The 19,456-nt window shown below is 46.7% G+C and overlaps 1 protein-coding gene across 2 annotated transcripts in view; it reads right to left on the reverse strand.

Moving 5' to 3' along the window:
• Window positions 1–19,456, reverse strand: part of PRKCB (protein kinase C beta) — a 183,175-nt gene that overhangs the window by 30,548 nt on the left and 133,171 nt on the right. For both annotated transcript variants that reach the window (XM_083712071.1, XM_083712070.1), the window contains exons 13-15: window positions 13,837–13,975; window positions 5,875–5,955; window positions 5,004–5,111 (exon numbers count right to left, since the gene is read on the reverse strand). In XM_083712071.1, coding sequence (XP_083568197.1) covers window positions 5,004–5,111; window positions 5,875–5,955; window positions 13,837–13,975 — 328 coding nt within the window. The remainder of the gene's footprint in view (window positions 1–5,003; window positions 5,112–5,874; window positions 5,956–13,836; window positions 13,976–19,456) is intronic.

Here is a 19,456-nt window from a genome sequence, read left to right on the forward strand (position 1 = left end):
GAAGCTCAATGGGTGACCTTGGGCCAGTAGCTGCCTCTCAGCCTCATCAGCCTATCCAACCTCACAGGGATTAAATGAGGAGTGGGGGACCATGTACATGCCATTTTGAGCTCCTGGGAGAAAAAGGGTGGGAGATAAATGAGACAGACAGACAGACAGACAGACAGACAGACCCTTGCAGCACCTAACACATAGGATGCAAAGGCATCCAGGGATTTCAAGGTAAGCTCCTGCCGCCGAGCTCCTGCCGTCGGGACGGAGATACAGGACGATGAAGACAAGAAGGAGCCGTCTTAAGAACAGCTTCTTCTCCAGAGCGATCTCGGCCCTGAATGGGAAGCCTGGACTTTGAAAGTCATCTAATCTTCCTTGCTGTATTATACTGTATTGTTTTAATTAGTGTTTTTATAGTTGTTTTGATTTTGTGTGGAGTGCCCTACCTGGATGGATGGAGCAGCCAAGTAATTTCGTTGTCTCCGAGAGGGGGCAATGGCAATAAAGATATTATCTATCATCTATCTATCTATCTATCTATCTATCTATCTATCTATCTATCTAAGCACCACCACCACCTTTGATACCACTTTCTTTGACTCAAAAAATTGTAGAGGGAAATTGTAGAGGGAAGTGGGAGGAAGGAGAAAAGAATAATATGATGGATTGAGGAAATATAAATGTAAATGTTGGGGGTATGGTGAGGAAATGGTGTTGGCTTTGGTACATTTGTATTGTAATGTAATATGTGAAAAACCAATACATACATACATACATACATACATACATACAGGAGAGAGCAGTTTAACTTTTTTTAAAAAATAATAATTGTAGAGTTGGAAGAGATCTCAAGGGCCATCCAGCCCATCTCCTCTTGCAATGCAGGAGGATTTCTTCCCTATGTCCCTGCAGCCACAGTTTCTGATATCTCAGCACAACCAGCAATGAAGGAGGATTAGATTTGCTCTCCAGGGCTGCCTTGAAGCCAGGGCCAGTAGCAGTCTGGTAGAAATCTTTGCACCTTGGCCTGAAATTGCCTACAGTTTTCATCTCCTGCTAGGATTCCTGGCAGGGCAGGAAGCTGGGGGCTGGCTGTGCCACTGCTCTCTGCACACACCGGACTGAGACTCCTTCCTCATGTGGCACCTGTGGTTCCTGCATTCTATAAAACCCCTCCTGACCACACACAGGCACAATGGCTCTCTATGGAACCCAAACACCAGCTTCCTTGCCTGGGTCCTTTTAAGACAAACACAGTTCTCAAGAGCCAACGCAGACAGCTTGTCCTTTGCTGTCTAAACCTGCCCTAAATAACACCTGACTTTGGCATTCATGAGGCAAATTGGGTAGAGAGAAGCAAATCCCTCTCCAATTGTTCCTGGAACAAGGGGCTGCAGAATAAACAGGCCGTTCTGTGTTCATATGCAAAGCCCTGTCCAAAGATGCAGTTTTCATCTCCCCCTCCCTTTCCACTGGCCAATTCCCTTTCAAAGCCTGACAAACGCCAATGAGGCTCATTGCAGAAGCTCATTAGCAGAAAGATCTCTGCCCTTTCCCCATCCTGGATACACACACTGTGGCTGACACTGTTCATAACATCGCAGCAAAAGCTTTCAGGAGCAAGAAAATGTCACCATCTTTGCATGTTTGTGTGCGTGCACATATAAATTTCTACCTGCGTGATTCTAAAGTACGTTGTGTATGCGATTCTAGGCTGCATCAACAGGAGTCGACTGTCTAGATCAAGGGGTGTAATAGTCCTGCTCTAGTCTGTCTTGGGTAGACTCCACTAGAGGACTGTGCCCAGTCCAGTTCCGGGCATTGCAGTTTTAGGATATTGACAAGCTGGAAGGTGTGCAGAGAAGGGAGACCAAGATGACGAAGGGTCTGAAAACCAAGCCTGATGAGGAACAGTTGATGCTGTTTGGGATGTTTAACTTGGAGAAGAGAAGACTGAGAGGTGGCAGGATAGCCACTTTCAAATACAGTGGTACCTCAGGTTACATACGCTTCAGGTTACAGACTCCGCTAACCCAGAAATATTACCTTGGGTTAAGAACTTTGCTTCAGGATGAGAACAGAAATCATGCTGCAGCGGTGCGGCAGCAGTGGAAGGCCCCATTAGCTAAAGTGGTGCTTCAGGTTAAGAACAGTTTCAGGTTAAGAACGGACCTCCGGAACGAATTAAGTACTTAACCTGAGGTACCACTGTATCTGAAAAGCTTTCACAGGGAAGGTAGAGCAAGCTTGTTTTCTGCTGATCTAGGGGAAAGGACCCAAACCAGTGGATTCAAATAACAAGAAAGGGGATTCTGACGAAACATTTTTGGGGGATTTTGATGGTTGAGAACTGTTCCACAGTGGAACGGATTCTCTGGGAAGACAGCCTTTGGTCATCTCCCCGCATTCCCCACCTGACAGTTGCTTGGTTGGCTTATCAATTGGCCATTACTGAAAGAAAGAGAGGAAAAACCCAGCAGATGTTTTAATCAGTCCTGTCTCTTACCAACTGGTAGCCTTCAGTCCCGGACTGATGGGAAAGGAAATAAAACTGACAGGAAGTTTTATCGCTATGCCAATCTCCAAACCCGCCTCCCTCCTCTTCCCAGACACAATGGGCAAAGTAATGACTCTTGGGTATAGCCGACTTCAACGCTAACAGCTGCTGTGAGGGGGAAAAGGTCATTCTACCCCACTCCCCACACCAAAGCATCACAGCTTAACCTCCTTTAATGGACAGGAGCAGTGCTGACATCAATATTTGGGGGGCTGACTTGTGCAAGGCACCCTCCAGGTGGATCCATAGCCCGGAGGAGAGGAGCGGGTGTGCAGGCAAAATGATCTCAGGTTGCCCCCTCTGACTTTCTTGGCCACTCTGCATACAAAGTCACCTGTCACTTGGGGGCAGCCATTCTGGCAGACTGCCTCAGTGCAGGAGAGATGGGGAGCAAAGCCCATTGCATCACCTTTGCTAAATGAGGAACCTCCTGTCCCTGAACTCTTGTCCCAGCTGGCCATGACAGGAGCAACTGCTTAGAAATCAGTGCCTGAGTTTAGAGTTGGATTTTCTCCTTCCCACCCAGTCCTTCTCCTCTTGTGTATCATTTGTTGTTGTTGTTGTTTCTGTTTCAGCTTGCTCCACACTCCATGTGACAGCCCTTCTGATATTTGAAGATGGCTCTCATATCCCCTCTCAGACTTAGAATCAGAGCTGGAAGGGACCACAAGGGTCATCTATTCAGGAGCCTTTTTGCCCAATGTGGGGCTCTAACCTGGGTCTTCTCTTATCCAGGCTAAACGGTCTCGGCTCCCTCTGCCATTCCTCAAAAGGCTTGGTTTCCAGACCCTTGATCCTCTTGGTCTCTCTCCTATGCCCACCTTCCAGCTTGTTGGGTTATGGATATGCTGGTGCTGGTGCTGACAGGAAGGAGGTTAAAGACCATTTTGAGCAGATCCAGCACCTTCTCTGCCTTGGCTTTTAAGAAAGAGGGTCATATCAGACAAGAGTCAGAACACCGCTGATGTTTAAGTGTGAGGGTTAGAGGAATTAATGCCTCAGAGGTGGGGAAGGAGGCTGAAGTAACAGGAACATGGAGACACACTTTCAGAGCAAAGTCAACTCCCAGGTGACCTGGAAAAGTACCTTCCTCACCCTCCCACCATCCGTGGCCCATTAAACCTGGAGCAGCTGAGCAACTTTTCCTCCAATCTAACACACAGCACTTTGGCCAAATGGCAAGGCAAGCAAAGAGGACATCAGAGATGGAAAGTGGCAAATTGATGAGGTAGCCTCAGCCCCCAGAAGTGCTCCCTGGGCCCCAGAGAATAATCCCAGTTGTTAGCCTGGAGCCCTCTCCTCCACGCATCCCAAATGGTACACTCATTTCATGATGATGCACGCAATGCAAATGATCAATCCTGAGGTTAAATTGACATTCAGGGCCCTGTGCAGCCCGAGATTAATTTTTTCAAGAGGGAGAATCAGATTCTGCTTGCAAAAATTGCCTTTACACTGTGTGCGGATGTCTCCAAAGCCAGAGGAGAGCTCAGCACTTTTCTGGCAGTGAAAAGGCAAGGTCAGGTTCCCCCTTTGTATCTCTGATTGCTAGCAGAAGGAGAATAAATTATGCCAAACGTGTGCCCCATTTGGCCTGACTTAGATGGGCTGCAGAACTACAGCCATCCTTTGCGCAGGGAGGAAGTTTGGGCAGAAGACCCATAGCCCTGATTTAAGTCAATGGGCTCAGCCCAAGTAAACTTGGTTCTCAAATCAGAAAGCCTTAAAGATGTTGAGAAGGCAGCAATTTCTGTCCTGTCCTGGGTTCATTGCAGTCAGTACTGTTTCTGTTCAGCTACAGTTCAGCTTTGAATCAAACCTATTGCAACTCTCTCACTCTCCACTACAGATGAAACTAATGCAATTACTTAGGGTATTAGCTTCAGTGCATTTCAGTGGAAGGCAAATGTCGAAAACAATGCAGAAAATAATGTAATCGTTTATGTAACATATGCGGACTACAGAAACAATAGAATCATAGAACTATAGAGTTGGAAAGGACCCCAAGGGTCATCTAGCCCAACCCGCTGCAATGGAGGAGTCACAGCTAATACTGGAAATATCGCTGGCTTTCCCTTCCATGGTTTCTGTTCTCAGAGGATCATGCACACTGCAGCAATTTCAGTAGCCTGAAAAGGAAACTGCAGGCAAATTAGGATAACCTCTCTACAACCCAGAATCTTCCTGACCCTGTGAATTAGATGATGGCAGACATCCGAAGCCAAGTTGCTACCTTGTATGAAGAACACAAGCAAAGCCCTTCTGGATCAGGCCCATCTAGTCCAGCATCCTGTTCTCACAGTGACCAACCAGATGCTTCAGTAGGAAGTCCTCAAACATGACTTAAGTGCAAGAGCAGCACTCTCCCCTTCTGTGCTTCCCAGCAACTGGTATTATTACTCAGAGGTAAACCGCCTCTTTGTGCATCCAACACACCCAGAGCAGCTCTTACCCCTTTGCAGATGGCCACTGCTTCCTTGGACATAGATTTTGGATAGGCTACATTGTGCTCCATGATGGACTGGAAGAGTTCGTCTTCATCTTCACCTTCAAATGGTGCCTACAGCATTGGGGAACAGAAGGAGGAAAAGTTTTAGGGCTACTGGTGCGCTGCAATCCATTTCTGTATCACAGAGATAGGCAGCTGTCTGCAGGCCATAGAACTGATTTTGCCAACCTGATGCCTTCCAAATGTTTTGGATGGCAGCTCCCATCAGCCCCAGCCAGTGATGGGAGTTGTAGTTCAAAACATCTGGAGCTCACCAAATTGGTGAAAGAAGGGCGGGTGATATAACGGGCAAAGTAAAATGTAGCAAGCAGACCAGGTGGCATGTACATGCTTCCCCCTTCTTTTTTGCCCAGACTTTCTCCAACTGATGCACCCTGATCCTCCTTAACCTTTCCTTTTCATTTCTCCTTCATCTCTTTCCCCCTTTTCCCTTTCAGAATTCAAGTCTACAGATGGCTGCATAGTTTGCAAAGCTCCTAATGACAGTCCTAAGTGCTTACCCAGCGATGCTGCTGGGATTCTACCCAGAAGCCAGGCAACCAGCACACAACTCCCATTTATCGTGATGCTGTGTACGGCTTCGATCCCATCCAGACTTGGAGACAGGCTGGGGGTTTGGCTGGGACAAGACACTGATCACCAGTCCTCAATCCACAGCTTGAAAGGCTGTTAGTCTTTGCTTCACACACTCCCCCTTCCACAAGCTCGACCAAACAGGCCATTCCAGAATCTGGGTTGTGCTCAATCCCTTGGACCTCACTGAAAACCCCACAACCTCTGCCCCCCCAAAAAAACCCTAGTCCAATTTCCTTACCTGCCCAGCCAGCATTTCATAGAGAAGGACACCAAAAGCCCACCAGTCCACTGATTTCCCATAGGGCTGGTAAGCGATTATCTGCAAGACATTGATAACAACATCAGAGCTACAGGATTACACACACACACACACACACACACACACACAAACACACACACACACACACACGGTTTTTGGCCCACTGTCTGTCACAAGGCAAAAATTATTCTAACTGTTGCAGCGACAACAAGCAGATTTCCTGCTGACTTCCCAGGGATTGCAAACAAACACTAGGATTAGACACTTATCAAGAAAGACCTGAGCCATTCCTGAACCTCCAGCCTCCTTTCTTGTGAAAGACCAATGGGCAATTCACATCCACCGCCACTGCAGCCACACAGTCCACCGTGCTGCCTCTGCCATCAGCATCAGTGCCGATTTCCAGCAACATCCCATGAAATCTCATGAGATCCATCACGCTCCATAAGATCTTGTGAGATTTCGGCGAACTCTCGCTAGAAATCGGTGCTGATTCTGGTGCTGCTTCTCTGCCGGTGGTGGAGCTGGAATGGGTGCGTCACCCATGGGGGCACCACCTCGGGGACTTCCACTGCCTGAAGCCACTGCTTCAGCCTGCTTCATGGCCAGCCCTGTCATTTGCCCACCTGCCCACAAAACTGCGTGCTTCCAGACTGCTGCTGCTTTTTGGTGTAATTCAACCACATACTAGCAAATCCAGGTTTTGCAAGTATTGTTGTTTGGGAGGTCTTGTGCAAAAACCCCACTTTCCCCAAAGAGTGGACTTTTTCCAATGAGAAAAGTGACAGTGAAATGCATTGGAAAGTGTGGTATGAGTACACTGGCTTTGATGCAAAATCGTCTAACCTCCCTGCAAGCAAATCAGAACTAATGCCCAATAAGCAGGTCATTTTGGATCATGCAATATGGCAGGCGTTTCTATTTTCTGTTTAATTTCATCTCTCTCTTTTCTGTTGCAATGTATCTGTGGCATGGTGCTGCCTGTCACATAAATTGCAATATGGGTGTTCATGTAGGAAATGTTAATGCATCACAATATGATTTTGAAAGGATGAAGGTAGGAGCTGGAGGTGGGCGAATGTGAAAATCCACTGTTTTAACTCATTTGCCCAGAGTGGACAAATGGTTGAGTTTGGGGAGGTCGCTTCAAGTGCCCACAGAGGATCCCCATTTCTTTGCCATTGTGCAAGGAAGTTCCCATTGGGAGAAATATTGCCTCTTTTCGAGAGAGAACTAGAGTACTCCATGCAGCTGTCAAACTCTTGTGCCCAGATCAGAGCTTTTGGGCCACGATGAATGGTCTGGGAGAAGCTTCTCTTGGTGATGAAGACGATTGAGGCTGTGTATATTTTTCAGCAATTACCGTGCGATTTGCATTTATGTTTGAATATATGAATCTTTTCGGAATAGAAATCTGTAATTAGGATGAATAAATGACGGAACGGTTTTGCATTAAGTAACAGATGGCAGTGCCTCAGGCTTGTCAAACCCCATACGCTTAAACGAGGCAAACAAATGGGGAGGGGGGGAGGCAGAGTCCTTCAAAATGCAGGCTCTTCCTCCTCCTTTTGCTTGCTTTGGGGCATTCTGTGTTGGCCCTTAATAGGTTTTCCTGGCAAAACTTTGTCTGATTTCTTGCTGCTTATTTGCGATTTCTTCTCCACTTACATAACTCTCTTTTTCTGCCCTGCAGTTCCTTGGGCGATTTGTAGCAGAGACTCGGGTCAACTGCTTTGGACATCTCAAACCTTTATTTTCCATTATTTATTCATCACATTTACCTCCCATCTCCTTCAAGGAGCTCAAGGTGGTGTACGTGGTCCTCTGCCTCCCCTCACAACAACCCAGCGAGGTAGGTCAGGCTGAGCGATACTGGCTGTCCCAAGGTAACGGCTGAGTGGGGAGTTGAACCCTGCAGGTGTTGGCAGGGGGAGGCCTCAATGAAGCTCAGGAGCAGGGCTGGGAGAAGACAATGGTTTCTATTCCGTCCTCTGTTTGTTGCATGCGGCTTTGTTTCTGTTCTGCTGCAGTCCGGCTTCTGATAAAAACAACCTTATTCATCTCCCTTCAGCATTCCCTCCATCAATACTGAGCTGGACAGGTGTATTGGCAAGGCAACTATGGCAATGGCTCACCAGGCCTGTGTGCTGAGCACACGGTTTTATGGAAATGAGTCGTGGGCAGCTTACAACTGTCAGGAGGGACACCCCAATGCCTTCCACATGCACTGCATCAGGAGGATTTTGGGTAACACAGAGCAGCACAGAAGTCCAAACAAAGATGTACTCTTCCAAGCCTACATTACAAGCATGTTCACACTCCTGTCTCAGGAACATCTTGGTCATGTCTACAGAATGGAAGATCCCCAAGGATATACTTTATGGGGAACTGGCTTCAAGCACTAGGCCCATTGGCAGACCAACTCTGCACCACAAGGATGTCTGCAAATATGACATGAAGGCTGGCCACATCAACCCTGCCATGTGAGGATCCCTTGCAGACAACCACAGTCCCTGGAGAGACAAGTTGTGTATCCATAGCAGTGACCAGAGGAGAAACGGCTGTTGGGAGGAGCTCAGAGAGAAGAAAGCCATGGTGCATCTGCAGCCACAAAACTGGGCATCTTCATCTGCCCTAGCTGCAACAAAACATGTCTCTCCCACATGTCTCTATGGCCACAGCAGGCTCTGCAACCTGACCTCACCCCCAAAGGTGCAATCTTTACCTCACCCCCAAAGGTGCACTCCTCCATTGCCTCCCAAGACAGACGGATGCCAACCAACCAATGGGGCAATTCTACGTAATTCTGTAATTAATTGCATCCCCCAACACCATTCATTTCAGTGCAAAGGAAACACAATGTAAATAGGTTGGGGAATAACTAATTATGTGTCATTCACGGACTGTAAACAACAGCAGCAAATACTGATTGTATTCGCCAGATTGATTTCCATTCTGAACATGGGATGAATAAGCGAACATCAGCAATCTCTGCTCCTGTTCCCATTGGGATTCTCCAGCTTCTCTACTCAGAAGGCAGCAGAGTTGTTTGACATTGGACTCTGATCTCAGAGGGCACCATACAACCTCTGGACTGGCCAGCTGCAAATCCAAGAAGTTTTTCTGTTGGAGTAGCAGCATGGGCGTAGCCAGGATTTTTGTTGGGGGGTGCGTGCCTTTTCTTAGGAGGGGCAGCCTTTTTTAGGGTGGAGCAGAACCCAAGTTTGCTATGTATTTTATTGATTTGGGGGGCAGTTGCCCCCCGCCCCCCGGGCTATGCCCATGACCGGCAGAACAGCAGTGTGGTCCCCATACATTCATGCCTCCTGTTCCAGCTGTTTTAATGAAGCAGCTGTACTAAGTTGGACCTTCATAGAATCCACCCAGCTTAGATTGAACTGAGGGAACTCCATTGTCCAGGCCACACGGAGAGGTCAAGCAAGGATGGAGGGGGAGAGGTGTGAAGCATCATCACCTCTGCATTTCTTCGCTTGGAAGAGTTCCTGCCTCTTTTCTAGCCTTGGGGGGGAAACCAGGTGCAGATCTTCCCACCCCAGAGAAAAATGCATTAGAAGCACTTGTAGGAAATGGAGGACTGTTTGTACACCAGTGGGGTGTGAAACTTTAATCCCTCCAAACAGCCCAGATAAAAGTTTATGGAGCTTGCTGCACTCCTAGCTGTCATTAGCACTCAATATAGTCATTTTGGCACCAAGGAGAAATCCCCAGAATCAATGAGATCAAGGGAAGGGGAAGCATGAGATGCACTCATGCTCGGAAGTGCAAAACCTGTTCATTTGCTGCAAAGTGTTATTCCTGGCCGCCTTCATCTCGGGAGCACATCTGTGATGTTGGAGGAACAATGGGCCACTCTTTTGTGTGGATCAGAACAATTATTCTCCACTGAAATGAATGAAGAGAACTGAAGGATGTGCAGTTTTGAAAACCTTTGATGGGGAGTTATAATTGCCTCTGTCTCTAGTCCCCACACCTCCAGTCTACGGCAGGGTTTGGAGTAGTTGCCTACTTGCCCACCACCACAAACCCTCTCGTCCCAAACACATTTATAGTGTTGGTCCAATGTTGGCAGAGATCCCCTCATTTGACAACCTTTCAGATCCCCAGGGTTATCAGCAACCATGTTCTCCTCAAGAGCAGACCCCTTGAAATGGATGGCTCCAAGTTACTCCTCTGCATTGATTTCAGTGGGCCTCCTCTGAATAGGACTAACATGAGATCAATGAGTCGCAGAATTGTATAGTTGGAAGGAAGGAAGAAAGGATCCTCTAGCCCAGCGGTTCTCAACCTGTGGGTCCCCAGATGTTGTTGGACTACAACTCCCATAATCCCTGAGCTCTGGCCTTGCTAGCTAGGGGTGATGGGAGTTGTAGTTCAACAACATCTGGGGACCCACAGGTTGAGAAAGGCTGCTCTAGCCCAACCCCCTGCAAGGCAGGAATCACAACTAAGTGTCCTTTTGAACCTGATGTTTGTCTGCAAAGGTTTGGGAGATCTGAGTCCGCGCCCATCAAGGGCGTTCTGCTTGAGCCTCACAGCATTGGACTGGAGAGAGCATAAGTATGGCATTATTCCAGAAGCTAGGCCAAAGTTTGCAATTTAGTTAGTTCCTTTAAATATTCCTAGGTCCCTTTTGCACATTGCTCCAGGTGGCTTACATACCAATTTCGCATCTACTTTCACAAACACTGCAGTCTGTGGTTTTGTTCTCTGTTCGTTCCAAAGTAAAAACAATGAATTAAAAGCCAAGAAAACAAGCACTTTGGAGATGATGCCCAGTTGCCGACCAAGGGTGGGGGAGAGAGAATGATGGTTTGTTCTACTCTGAAAGCGCATTAATCATGTGCAGAGATCCAGCCACATGCTGGCCAGGCTCCCATATTAATCTTGGCAGAACAAGGGGAAAATAACGCACATTAGCCTAGTAATTAAACGTCTCCCTGGGAAGGATGAACACACAAAGTGGTTTAGCATTCACAGGCACTCCTCAGAGAGACAGGAAGAGAGGAGCGATGTCCTGATATGCTACCAGCCACGGATATCAATATAACATGCCGCAGCACTCCATATCTTTAGAGCCATGGCTCCCAAATCTTTTTGAGCCCTGCCACTTTTGTTCCATAAATTCATCAGTGGTGGACTTTGGGCTCTCATGTAGAAGGTCCCAGGTTCAAACAGCTCCAGGTATGGCAGGGAAAGTCCCTGGTCTGAAACCATGAAGAGCTGCTTCCAGTCCATGTAGACAATATTGAGCAAGCTGGACTCATGGTCTGACTGGGTATGAGACAGCTTCCTAAAACAGAGACCCAATGATGAATAGGAGAGATCCGGTACAGAGCAGCATCAGGCAGCTTCCTTTGTCTTCCCATCACAGAACTGTAGAATTGGAAGCAACCCAAAGGGCCATCTGGTCCAAATGCCTGCAGTGCAGGAATCACAGCTATCTTCCATAGCTCAGGGGATGGGGCACCTGCTCTGCATGTAGAAGGTCCCAGGTTCAATCTTGCCAGGGACTGGCTAGATGAGGAAGAGGGCTGGGAGCTGCCTGCCAAGAGCCCCCCAGAGAGGGCACAGGAGAAGAAGACTTAGATCCCAGATCCTGGTGGTGGGATAGCGGCCACACCTCAGAGGAGGGGACAAGCTGGGAGGTACTAGAAGCAGGAAGCATGAGGGATCACAGGGAGACAGAAGCAGGCAGGTGACTCAACACAGAGCAGGATGATGAGGTTTCCAGTTTGGAGGCAGGCTCCAACAGAGATGGCTGAGGGGAGCTAGACCCTGCATCTTTCCCATAGCACCAATAGAACAGCCTCTCAGCTGAAGGCTCTCTGGCCCCATTGACTCCCAGAACGCAAAGGATGTTACATGTTGCTGAGCAACGGGCCAGACAGGCACAGAGAGAGGCTCCTGGGGTTTGCTGTAGCAGAAGATTACAAGAGAGGAGCCCTGACTCAGAGGGGTAGAGAGAGAAGGAGAGGCTGCACACCAATTCGAGCAACTTCTTCATGGGGAGGGGGTTTGTTACCCTTATGAGCCTTCTTGTATTTTCCTCCTTTCCTTAATAAAGAAACTGAACTGCATGTTAGCCTCTCATTTCCCTCTCTGACCTGTGAATGACCTGATCATCCTGTCAGCCCTTTGACAAATCTCTAGCATCTTCAGGTGGGGCTGGGAAAGATTCCCTGCCTGAATTGCTGGAGAGCTGCCAGCCCGTGTAGCCAATATACTGCAGGCCAGAGTCAGGCCAACAGTCCATCCAGATCAGTGCTGTCTACACTGACTGGCAGTGGCTCTCTAGGGTTTCTGGTGGGAGTCTTTTCCCAGCACTACCTGGAGACACCTGGGATTGAACCTGTGACCTTCTGCATGCAAAGCATGTGCGCTGCCCCTGAGCCACAGCCTCAGTTACACAGAGCAATTTGTGATTCTGCAGCCAAAATTTTGGCGCTTCTAACTCATTTAAAAATGAACTTTGTTGTTCATCAAGCACACATGCTTTGATAAGGAGACCATGGGCTGTAACTTCTAACAATTTAAGCATCCACTAAATTGTTGCAGAGGATCAATTGTCTTTATTCCCTTGGTAACGGCTTGTTAAGGTGCTAAAAATAAAGCAAGCCTGCTCCTTTCCTTCAGAGCACTTATGGAAATTTAACTGATGCATTGATTAAGATTTCTTCAAGCCCAAGCCTTTAAAACAAACAGCATTTGCCTAAACGATATATTAAAAAACTGAAAGTTACGGAATCGTATTATTAATACTAAGGGTGATAGCCAACACATGTCATACTCAAGAGTAGACCCACTGAGATTGTAGTAGAAAAATTAGGGGTTGGCTTCTGCAGCCCAACTCTCCTAGGGACTCTGAGTCCCCTAAGTCCATGATCGGTCAGAGAAGAATGGACCGAGGCAGGAACCAGTAGAAGGAAAGCAAGGAAGATATTTATTTTCATGTTGCAACAGAGACCCCTGTATCCTCAGCAAAGAGGACCCCGAAAAATAGTGTGTAGCACCTTTTAAAGACTTTAGAAATTGCCCAACCTCTTAGCCAAAGACCACCCAAAAGCATCACACGCACATCACAGAAAGAGGCAGTCTACAACAGAAATTTGAGAGTGTGATCTGTCTCCTGTTTGTCAAGATACCTGATAATGTGTGCCCATGAGCATAGCCAGGATTCTTGTGGGGAGGGGCAGGACTTTTGTTTGGGGGGGACAGAACTGACGTGATTGATCAGTTAAGTATTTCTATTATTTTACTTGATCTGGGGTGGGGGGCAGCTGCCCCCCGGCCCCTCTCCGGGCTATGCCCATGCAATCACCCCACCAAGGCCCCACCTTGATCATTCTTTTTGAAATTGTAAATACCCCAAGTTCTGAAACCATCGTCACAGACCTCCCCTATTCATACACAAAATGTGCTCTTTCGGTCAGATTTGAAGGGTAAGTGAAAAGAACTACAGTGGTACCTCGGGTCACATACGCTTCAGGTTACATATGCTTCAGGTTACAGACTCTGCTAACCCAGAAATAGTACCTTGGGTTAAGAACTTTGCTTCAGGATGAGAACAGAAATTGTGCTCTGGCGGCGCAGCGGGAGGCCCCATTAGCTAAAGTGGTGCTTCAGGTTAAGAACAGTTTCAGGTTAAGAACGGACCTCTGAAATGAATTAAGTACATAACCAGAGGTACCGCTGTATTGGGAAAGGTTTCTCCAAGATGGCTTTTGGGATTGTTCTGTGCACTAGGTGTATTTTTCTCAGGGAATATTTCCTAAGTTTTGAAAGGTGGAGGATTGGCTTTCTGTGGAGTGTGTGTCTGCTATGTGTGTGCACCCTTAAAATTCAAAACAAGTTCAATGGATGTAAGCAAGGAGACCTGGGTCTCTCTCTCTCTTTCTCTGTCTCTCTCTCTCTGTTACTCACCTCAGGCGCAATGTAGTCTGGAGTGCCACAGAAGGTCTTGGTGGTGACGCCATCCCAGATATTCTCTTTGCACATGCCAAAATCAGCAATCTTGATATGCCCCTCAGAATCCAGCATCACGTTGTCAAGTTTCAGGTCACTGCAGCATTGAAAACAGACCATGGTTATGAAAGCCTAATGGAAGGTAGAGAGGGCTGGCAGGTAGTTTAAGGGGGGAACAGAGCAGAGAAGACGACCCCCAGCAATGAGAGTACCAACCCCCTCGAGCTGAGCAAGCTTTTTATTTTATTATTATTGTTGTTTATTTATTTTCTAACAACAGCAAAAGTGCAAGCATGGCAAAAGGAAACGAAGACTCCAAAACCTAAACCATAAAACGCCACAACCTGGAAGGAGAAATGTGCAAAGATACAGCGCGGTTCCAAAAGGATAATAAAGTATTAACTCATACAAAGATTCCCTTTACAAATAATAAAATCAGGGGTCAGCAAACTTTTTCAGCAGGGGGTCGGTCCACTGTCCCTCAGACCTTGTGGGGGGCCAGACTAAATTTTTTTGGGGGGGAATTGAATGAATTCCTATGCCCCACAAATAACCCAGAGATGCATTTTAAATAAAAGCACACATTCTATTCATGTAAAAACACCAGGCAGGCCCCACAAATAACCCAGAGATGCATTTTAAATAAAAGGGTACATTCTACTCATGTAAAAACATGCTGATTCCAGGACCATCCGCGGGCCGGATTTAGAAGACGATTGGGCCAGATCCTGCCCCCAGGCCTTAGTTTGCCTACCCATGAATAAAAGATTTATACAGTGAGTGGAGAATAAAGGTTCTAGATAGGCTTAAATGAGCCAGACATTTGCATATACTGGAGGCACTGAGTGACCAGGTGCCTTAATATTTGTATAAGAAATAAAACCATGCCATTTATTTTTTTATACATGGTCATTCAAGCTCTGCCCTTTGGATACTTTTAAGTTCAGGAGCTATCTTTTCAAGAAGGGCAATTTGCTGAGCAAACAAAACGCACCCAGCTACCCTTTGAAAGCTGCACATCTATGAACTTTGCAAAGCACATAGAATCAAAGAGCTAGGAGGGGCTCCCTAGAGTCATTTAGTTCAACCCCCTGCAATGCAGGAACCCCTTCTCTGAAGAAAAAGCGTGCACCAAAAATAAAACCTCCGAAAATATAATACCACGGTGTAACCATGCTTGTAATGCTGTGCGCAGTTCTGGCCACTTTACACATCGAAAGGATGTTGTAGAGCTGGTTCGGAAATAGGCAACCGAAACTGTTCTTATTATTATTATCAATTAAATCTCTATTCTGCACTTTCTCCAAAGGGAGCCCAGGGAGGCAAACCCCAAAGTGATAAAACAAAACAATTAAAAATAAAAATATATTTAAAGCAATAGAAAACATTTTTAAGCAACTTAAGCTCATTTTTTATAAATTAAAATCATGTTTAAAATGATCAAGGGGTTAGAATGAAAGGAAAGGAAAGACTTCAGTGTTTGGGGCTTTTAATTTAGATTAATGATTGCTAAGAGGAAAGCGAAGGAAGTGGGGGAAATTATGCATGAGTTGAGCTAAAACCACAAAAGAGAAAAGTTTTCTCCATGTGGATGTATGTTTTTAGGACCCACTTAATTGGAAGTGGTTTTAAATTGCTTTCAGTGCTGTAATCTACCCTGGCACCTTATGGTAACAGGCAGGAAATCAATAAATGAAGGAGTCATCCATTGAGTATTGGGCAACTCAGAACAGACAGAAGAAGGAACTTCTTTGTGCAGCACATAGCTAAGTTCCAAAATTCATAACAAGAAGATGCAGTGACTGGCCCGAACTAGACACATTCATGAAGAAGGCTATCAACGGTAGGGTTGCCATATTTTGAAGAGCTAAAAAAAGAGGACACATTTGCCAACATCTACTTTTAACTATGGATCTCTAAGATGACTTTCATCATGAAAAAGAGGACGTGTCCTAGAAAAAGAGGGCATATGGCAACTCTAACAACGGCTATGTGCCTCTGGATATCAGTTGCTAGGAATCACAGGAGGGAAGAGGACTGCAGTGCTCAGATCCAGTCCTCTGTTAGAAGGCATCTCAAAGAGAAACCATCTAGGTGAGGGTGTCCTCTACTTAAGGAGAAATAAGACTATACAGGGAGAGCAGAAAAAGGGGGTCTTGTTCCCCACTGTGGCAGTCCCTAGTGTCTTTCTGTTTAAATGTAATTTACATCTAGATTAGCTCATTTCACATTTAGATTAGCAAGCACATGCAAATTGTATGCAAATTGGTGCCCTTTCCCCATCTTGGCTTTTTTTTTGAGTGACGCATTTCCGCATTTCCTCTTTTTCAGGGTTGGCCACACTGTCACCTTCCCATCCTTCAGCTTTCTCCTTCAATGATGTGGCTGTCTGCTTTGCATAAGTGAATTGATAGTTCTCCAAACTCCCTGCTGGGTTGTGGAGGCAGCACAGAGGTTCCCTGGCTGTCGGACAGCTGGATTTCATACCCCTAAAGCTACACCCACAAATTTGGGGGCAGGGAAGGGAGGAGGTCTCCCAGATGGCTTAGGGGAGACAGGCGGGTGTTTGGAGAGGGAGGGGGACTGCTGGAGCCCTGGATGATCTGCTGCTGCCAGGAGGCAAGTTTAAAGGGGGAGATCATTCCCTCCTTGTTGAGAACTCTCACTCTCTCAGTCACCCATCTGCTGCTGCAAATGCGAGGCAGCAGTTATGGGCAGAGGCAGCCCTTTTTAGGGGAAGGAGGAAGCGGTTCTTTTCTGCATCCAAGGAAAATGGCAGTGAGCTTGCTTGGCTCTAGCAGGAAAGCAGCAACAATTGCTTTCCACCCATGATCAGCTACACGGCACACCTAAATGTGTCCTGAGTAGATCCACTTGATGAACAGTCTGAAGGACCCTGTGTGAAAGACAGGGAAGGAGAGATCTCTCAGTGTGAGAGGCTGGGAGAAGATAGGGATGCTCCCAGGTGAGAGCTGGGGACACACATCTTTTTCCATCTGGGGAAAAAAGTTAAGATACGTTTCTGAGAGAAGATCTTGTATTCGTCTATCTCTTTTCCTTTCTTTTTATTATTCTTTGTGTAGATTAGGTAAAGGTAAAGGTACCCCTGACCATTAGGTCCAGTCGCGGACGACTCTGGGGTTGCGGCGCTCATCTCGCTCTATAGGCTGAGGGAGCTGGCGTTTGTCTGCAGACATCTTCCGGGTCATGTGGCCAGCATTACTAAGCCGCTTCTGGTGCACCAGAGCAGCGCACGGAAATGCCGTTTACCTTCCCGCTGGAGCGGTACCTATTTATCTACTTGCACTTTGATGTGCTTTCGAACTGCTAGGTGGGCAGGAGCTGGGACCGAACAACGGGAGCTCACCCCGTTGCAGGGTTTTGAACTGCCAACCTTCTGATCGGCAAGCCCTAGGCTCTGTGGTTTAGACCACAGCGCCACCCAAATCCCTTTGTGTAGATTAGCTTGTCTTTTATTGTATTCTGAAAAGTGTTAATAAAACTCTATAAAAAGAAGAAGAATGACCCACTGAGTTCCATGACTTAGAAACCTAGAACTGTAAAGCTGGATAGGACCCCAAGGGTCATTTAATCCAAACTGCAATGAAGGAATCACAGCTAAAGAATCCCTGACAGATGGCCATTCAACCTCTGGTTAAAGCCCCAATGAAGTAAGGTCCACCACCTTCCGAGGGATTCTGCTCCACTGTTGAACAGCTCTCACCCTCCTGGTGTTTATTCAGAATCTCCTTTATTGCCTTCTGAATCCATTGATTCGGGTCCTACCCTCTGGAGCAACAGAAAGCAAGCTGAGGTTGGGGCCTGTTTGGTCTGTTCTCCAGGCCTCAACTGTTGGTGGGCAACATCAGCTCCAACTACCCACCATTCTCCCTTCTTTGAGCTGAACTTGGACCAGGCAGCCTTCTGCAAAACAGGACATCTGGCCACCCGAGTTGTGGTTTCTGGCTCATGCAAGGCCAGTTCATTGTGATAGCTTAGCGCTGCTGGTGTGTTTGATTGCTACATCACTGGCCGAAATCTAACACAGAGTCAGGCAACAACTAAACATAAATCTGTGCTGGATTTAGACCACTAGTTTCAATTTATAACTGTTTTCGTTTGGATGTCTTGTGATGTTCGGTTTCTAGAATCTAAACACTTGTTTTGGGTCTCACTCATAATGCAACACAGAAAAGTTAAAAAATAATAGAAACTAAAAACAAAATGCAGAATTTGCAGGCATACTGCAGATTTATCTGGCATTTCTACAACGGTTCCACGGGTTTAAAACATGACTTAATTTGTCTACAGTTATTTCCTTGATTCATTGGCTATTTTGCCCTGTTATTGCTTCAAAACCCAAAGGATATTGTCCAGTTCAGTAATGAAAGCCAAACAAATGCTATGCATATTTTAAGCATTCTGCATTTTTTTTTCCCTCAGGGAAAATAAATGAAAACAAGCATGAGTTATTTCTATGCACCACCAAATAAGATTAAACCCTATATTGGCAATCAGTCATATGGACTAGAAACTTGATTTTTTAAAAAACAAACAACAACAACAACCTGCAATTTTGCACCCAGTATTTTTAGCTTGTACATGTAATAAAGGCATGCAGGCAAGGCTGGGTATCCCACTTCTTCCCAGCCCAAACCACCCTTGGAATGACTCCTGCAATTCCATAATGGTTCTTTTTTAGGGGGATGGAATAAGAAGGGACTTATTTGCCCCCTAACATGCAGGCGTCACCTTCTTTATGAGGCATGAATTCCTTCAGGATCAGTCCTTTGATCCTTTGATGTGGCAGAAACACCCTCACCACCACCACCAAACTATTGGGGGCAAAAATCGCAGTGGGAATGCAAGTCTCAAGGTTGTCTGTTCTGCTCTGCTAATAGAGAAAAATGCTCTTAATTTTCATCAAGCAACAGCAATTGCAAAACAGAAGAGGGGACTCCCCTCCCCACATACACACCCAAGGGCTGCTAGAGCTGTCAGTCTTTAGGGTGACAGCTTCCTCCCTGCTGGGCATCACTAGAAGTAAAATCTCTGAGTGATGGATGGGTGGTTAGTCCTTGTCTCCAGGGCCCCTGCATGCACAGCAGCAGGCAAATTAACTAAGAACTCCTACAATTTGGAATCTCCACCAAACCTGTGCCAAAGTTTTGCAGTTTTTGTGCAGCGTTGTGCAGTGAAACCCCACATTTTGCAGGGCCCCACATACTGAGTAATTAATACATCAAACACACGGTGACGCTGTGGTCTAAATCTCTGAGCCTCTTGGGCTTGCCGATTGGAGGGTCGGCGGTTTGAATCCCCACAACGGGGTGAGCTCCCATTGCTCTGTCCCAGCTCCTGCCAACCTAGCAGTTTGAAAGCACACCTGTGCAAGTAGATAAATAGGTACCACTGTGGCAGGAAGGTAAACGGTGTTTCCATGCACTCTGGCTTCCAGCATGGTGTTCCAATGAGACAGAAGCAGTTTAGTCATGCTGGCCACATGACCCGGAAAGCTGTCTGTGGACAAACGTCAACTCCCTCGGCCCAAAAGCGAGATGAGTGCTGCACCCCATAG

Source organism: Podarcis gaigeae (assembly GCF_964106915.1).
Source record: "Podarcis gaigeae genome assembly, chromosome: 14".
NCBI classification, from domain to species: domain Eukaryota; kingdom Metazoa; phylum Chordata; class Lepidosauria; order Squamata; family Lacertidae; genus Podarcis; species Podarcis gaigeae.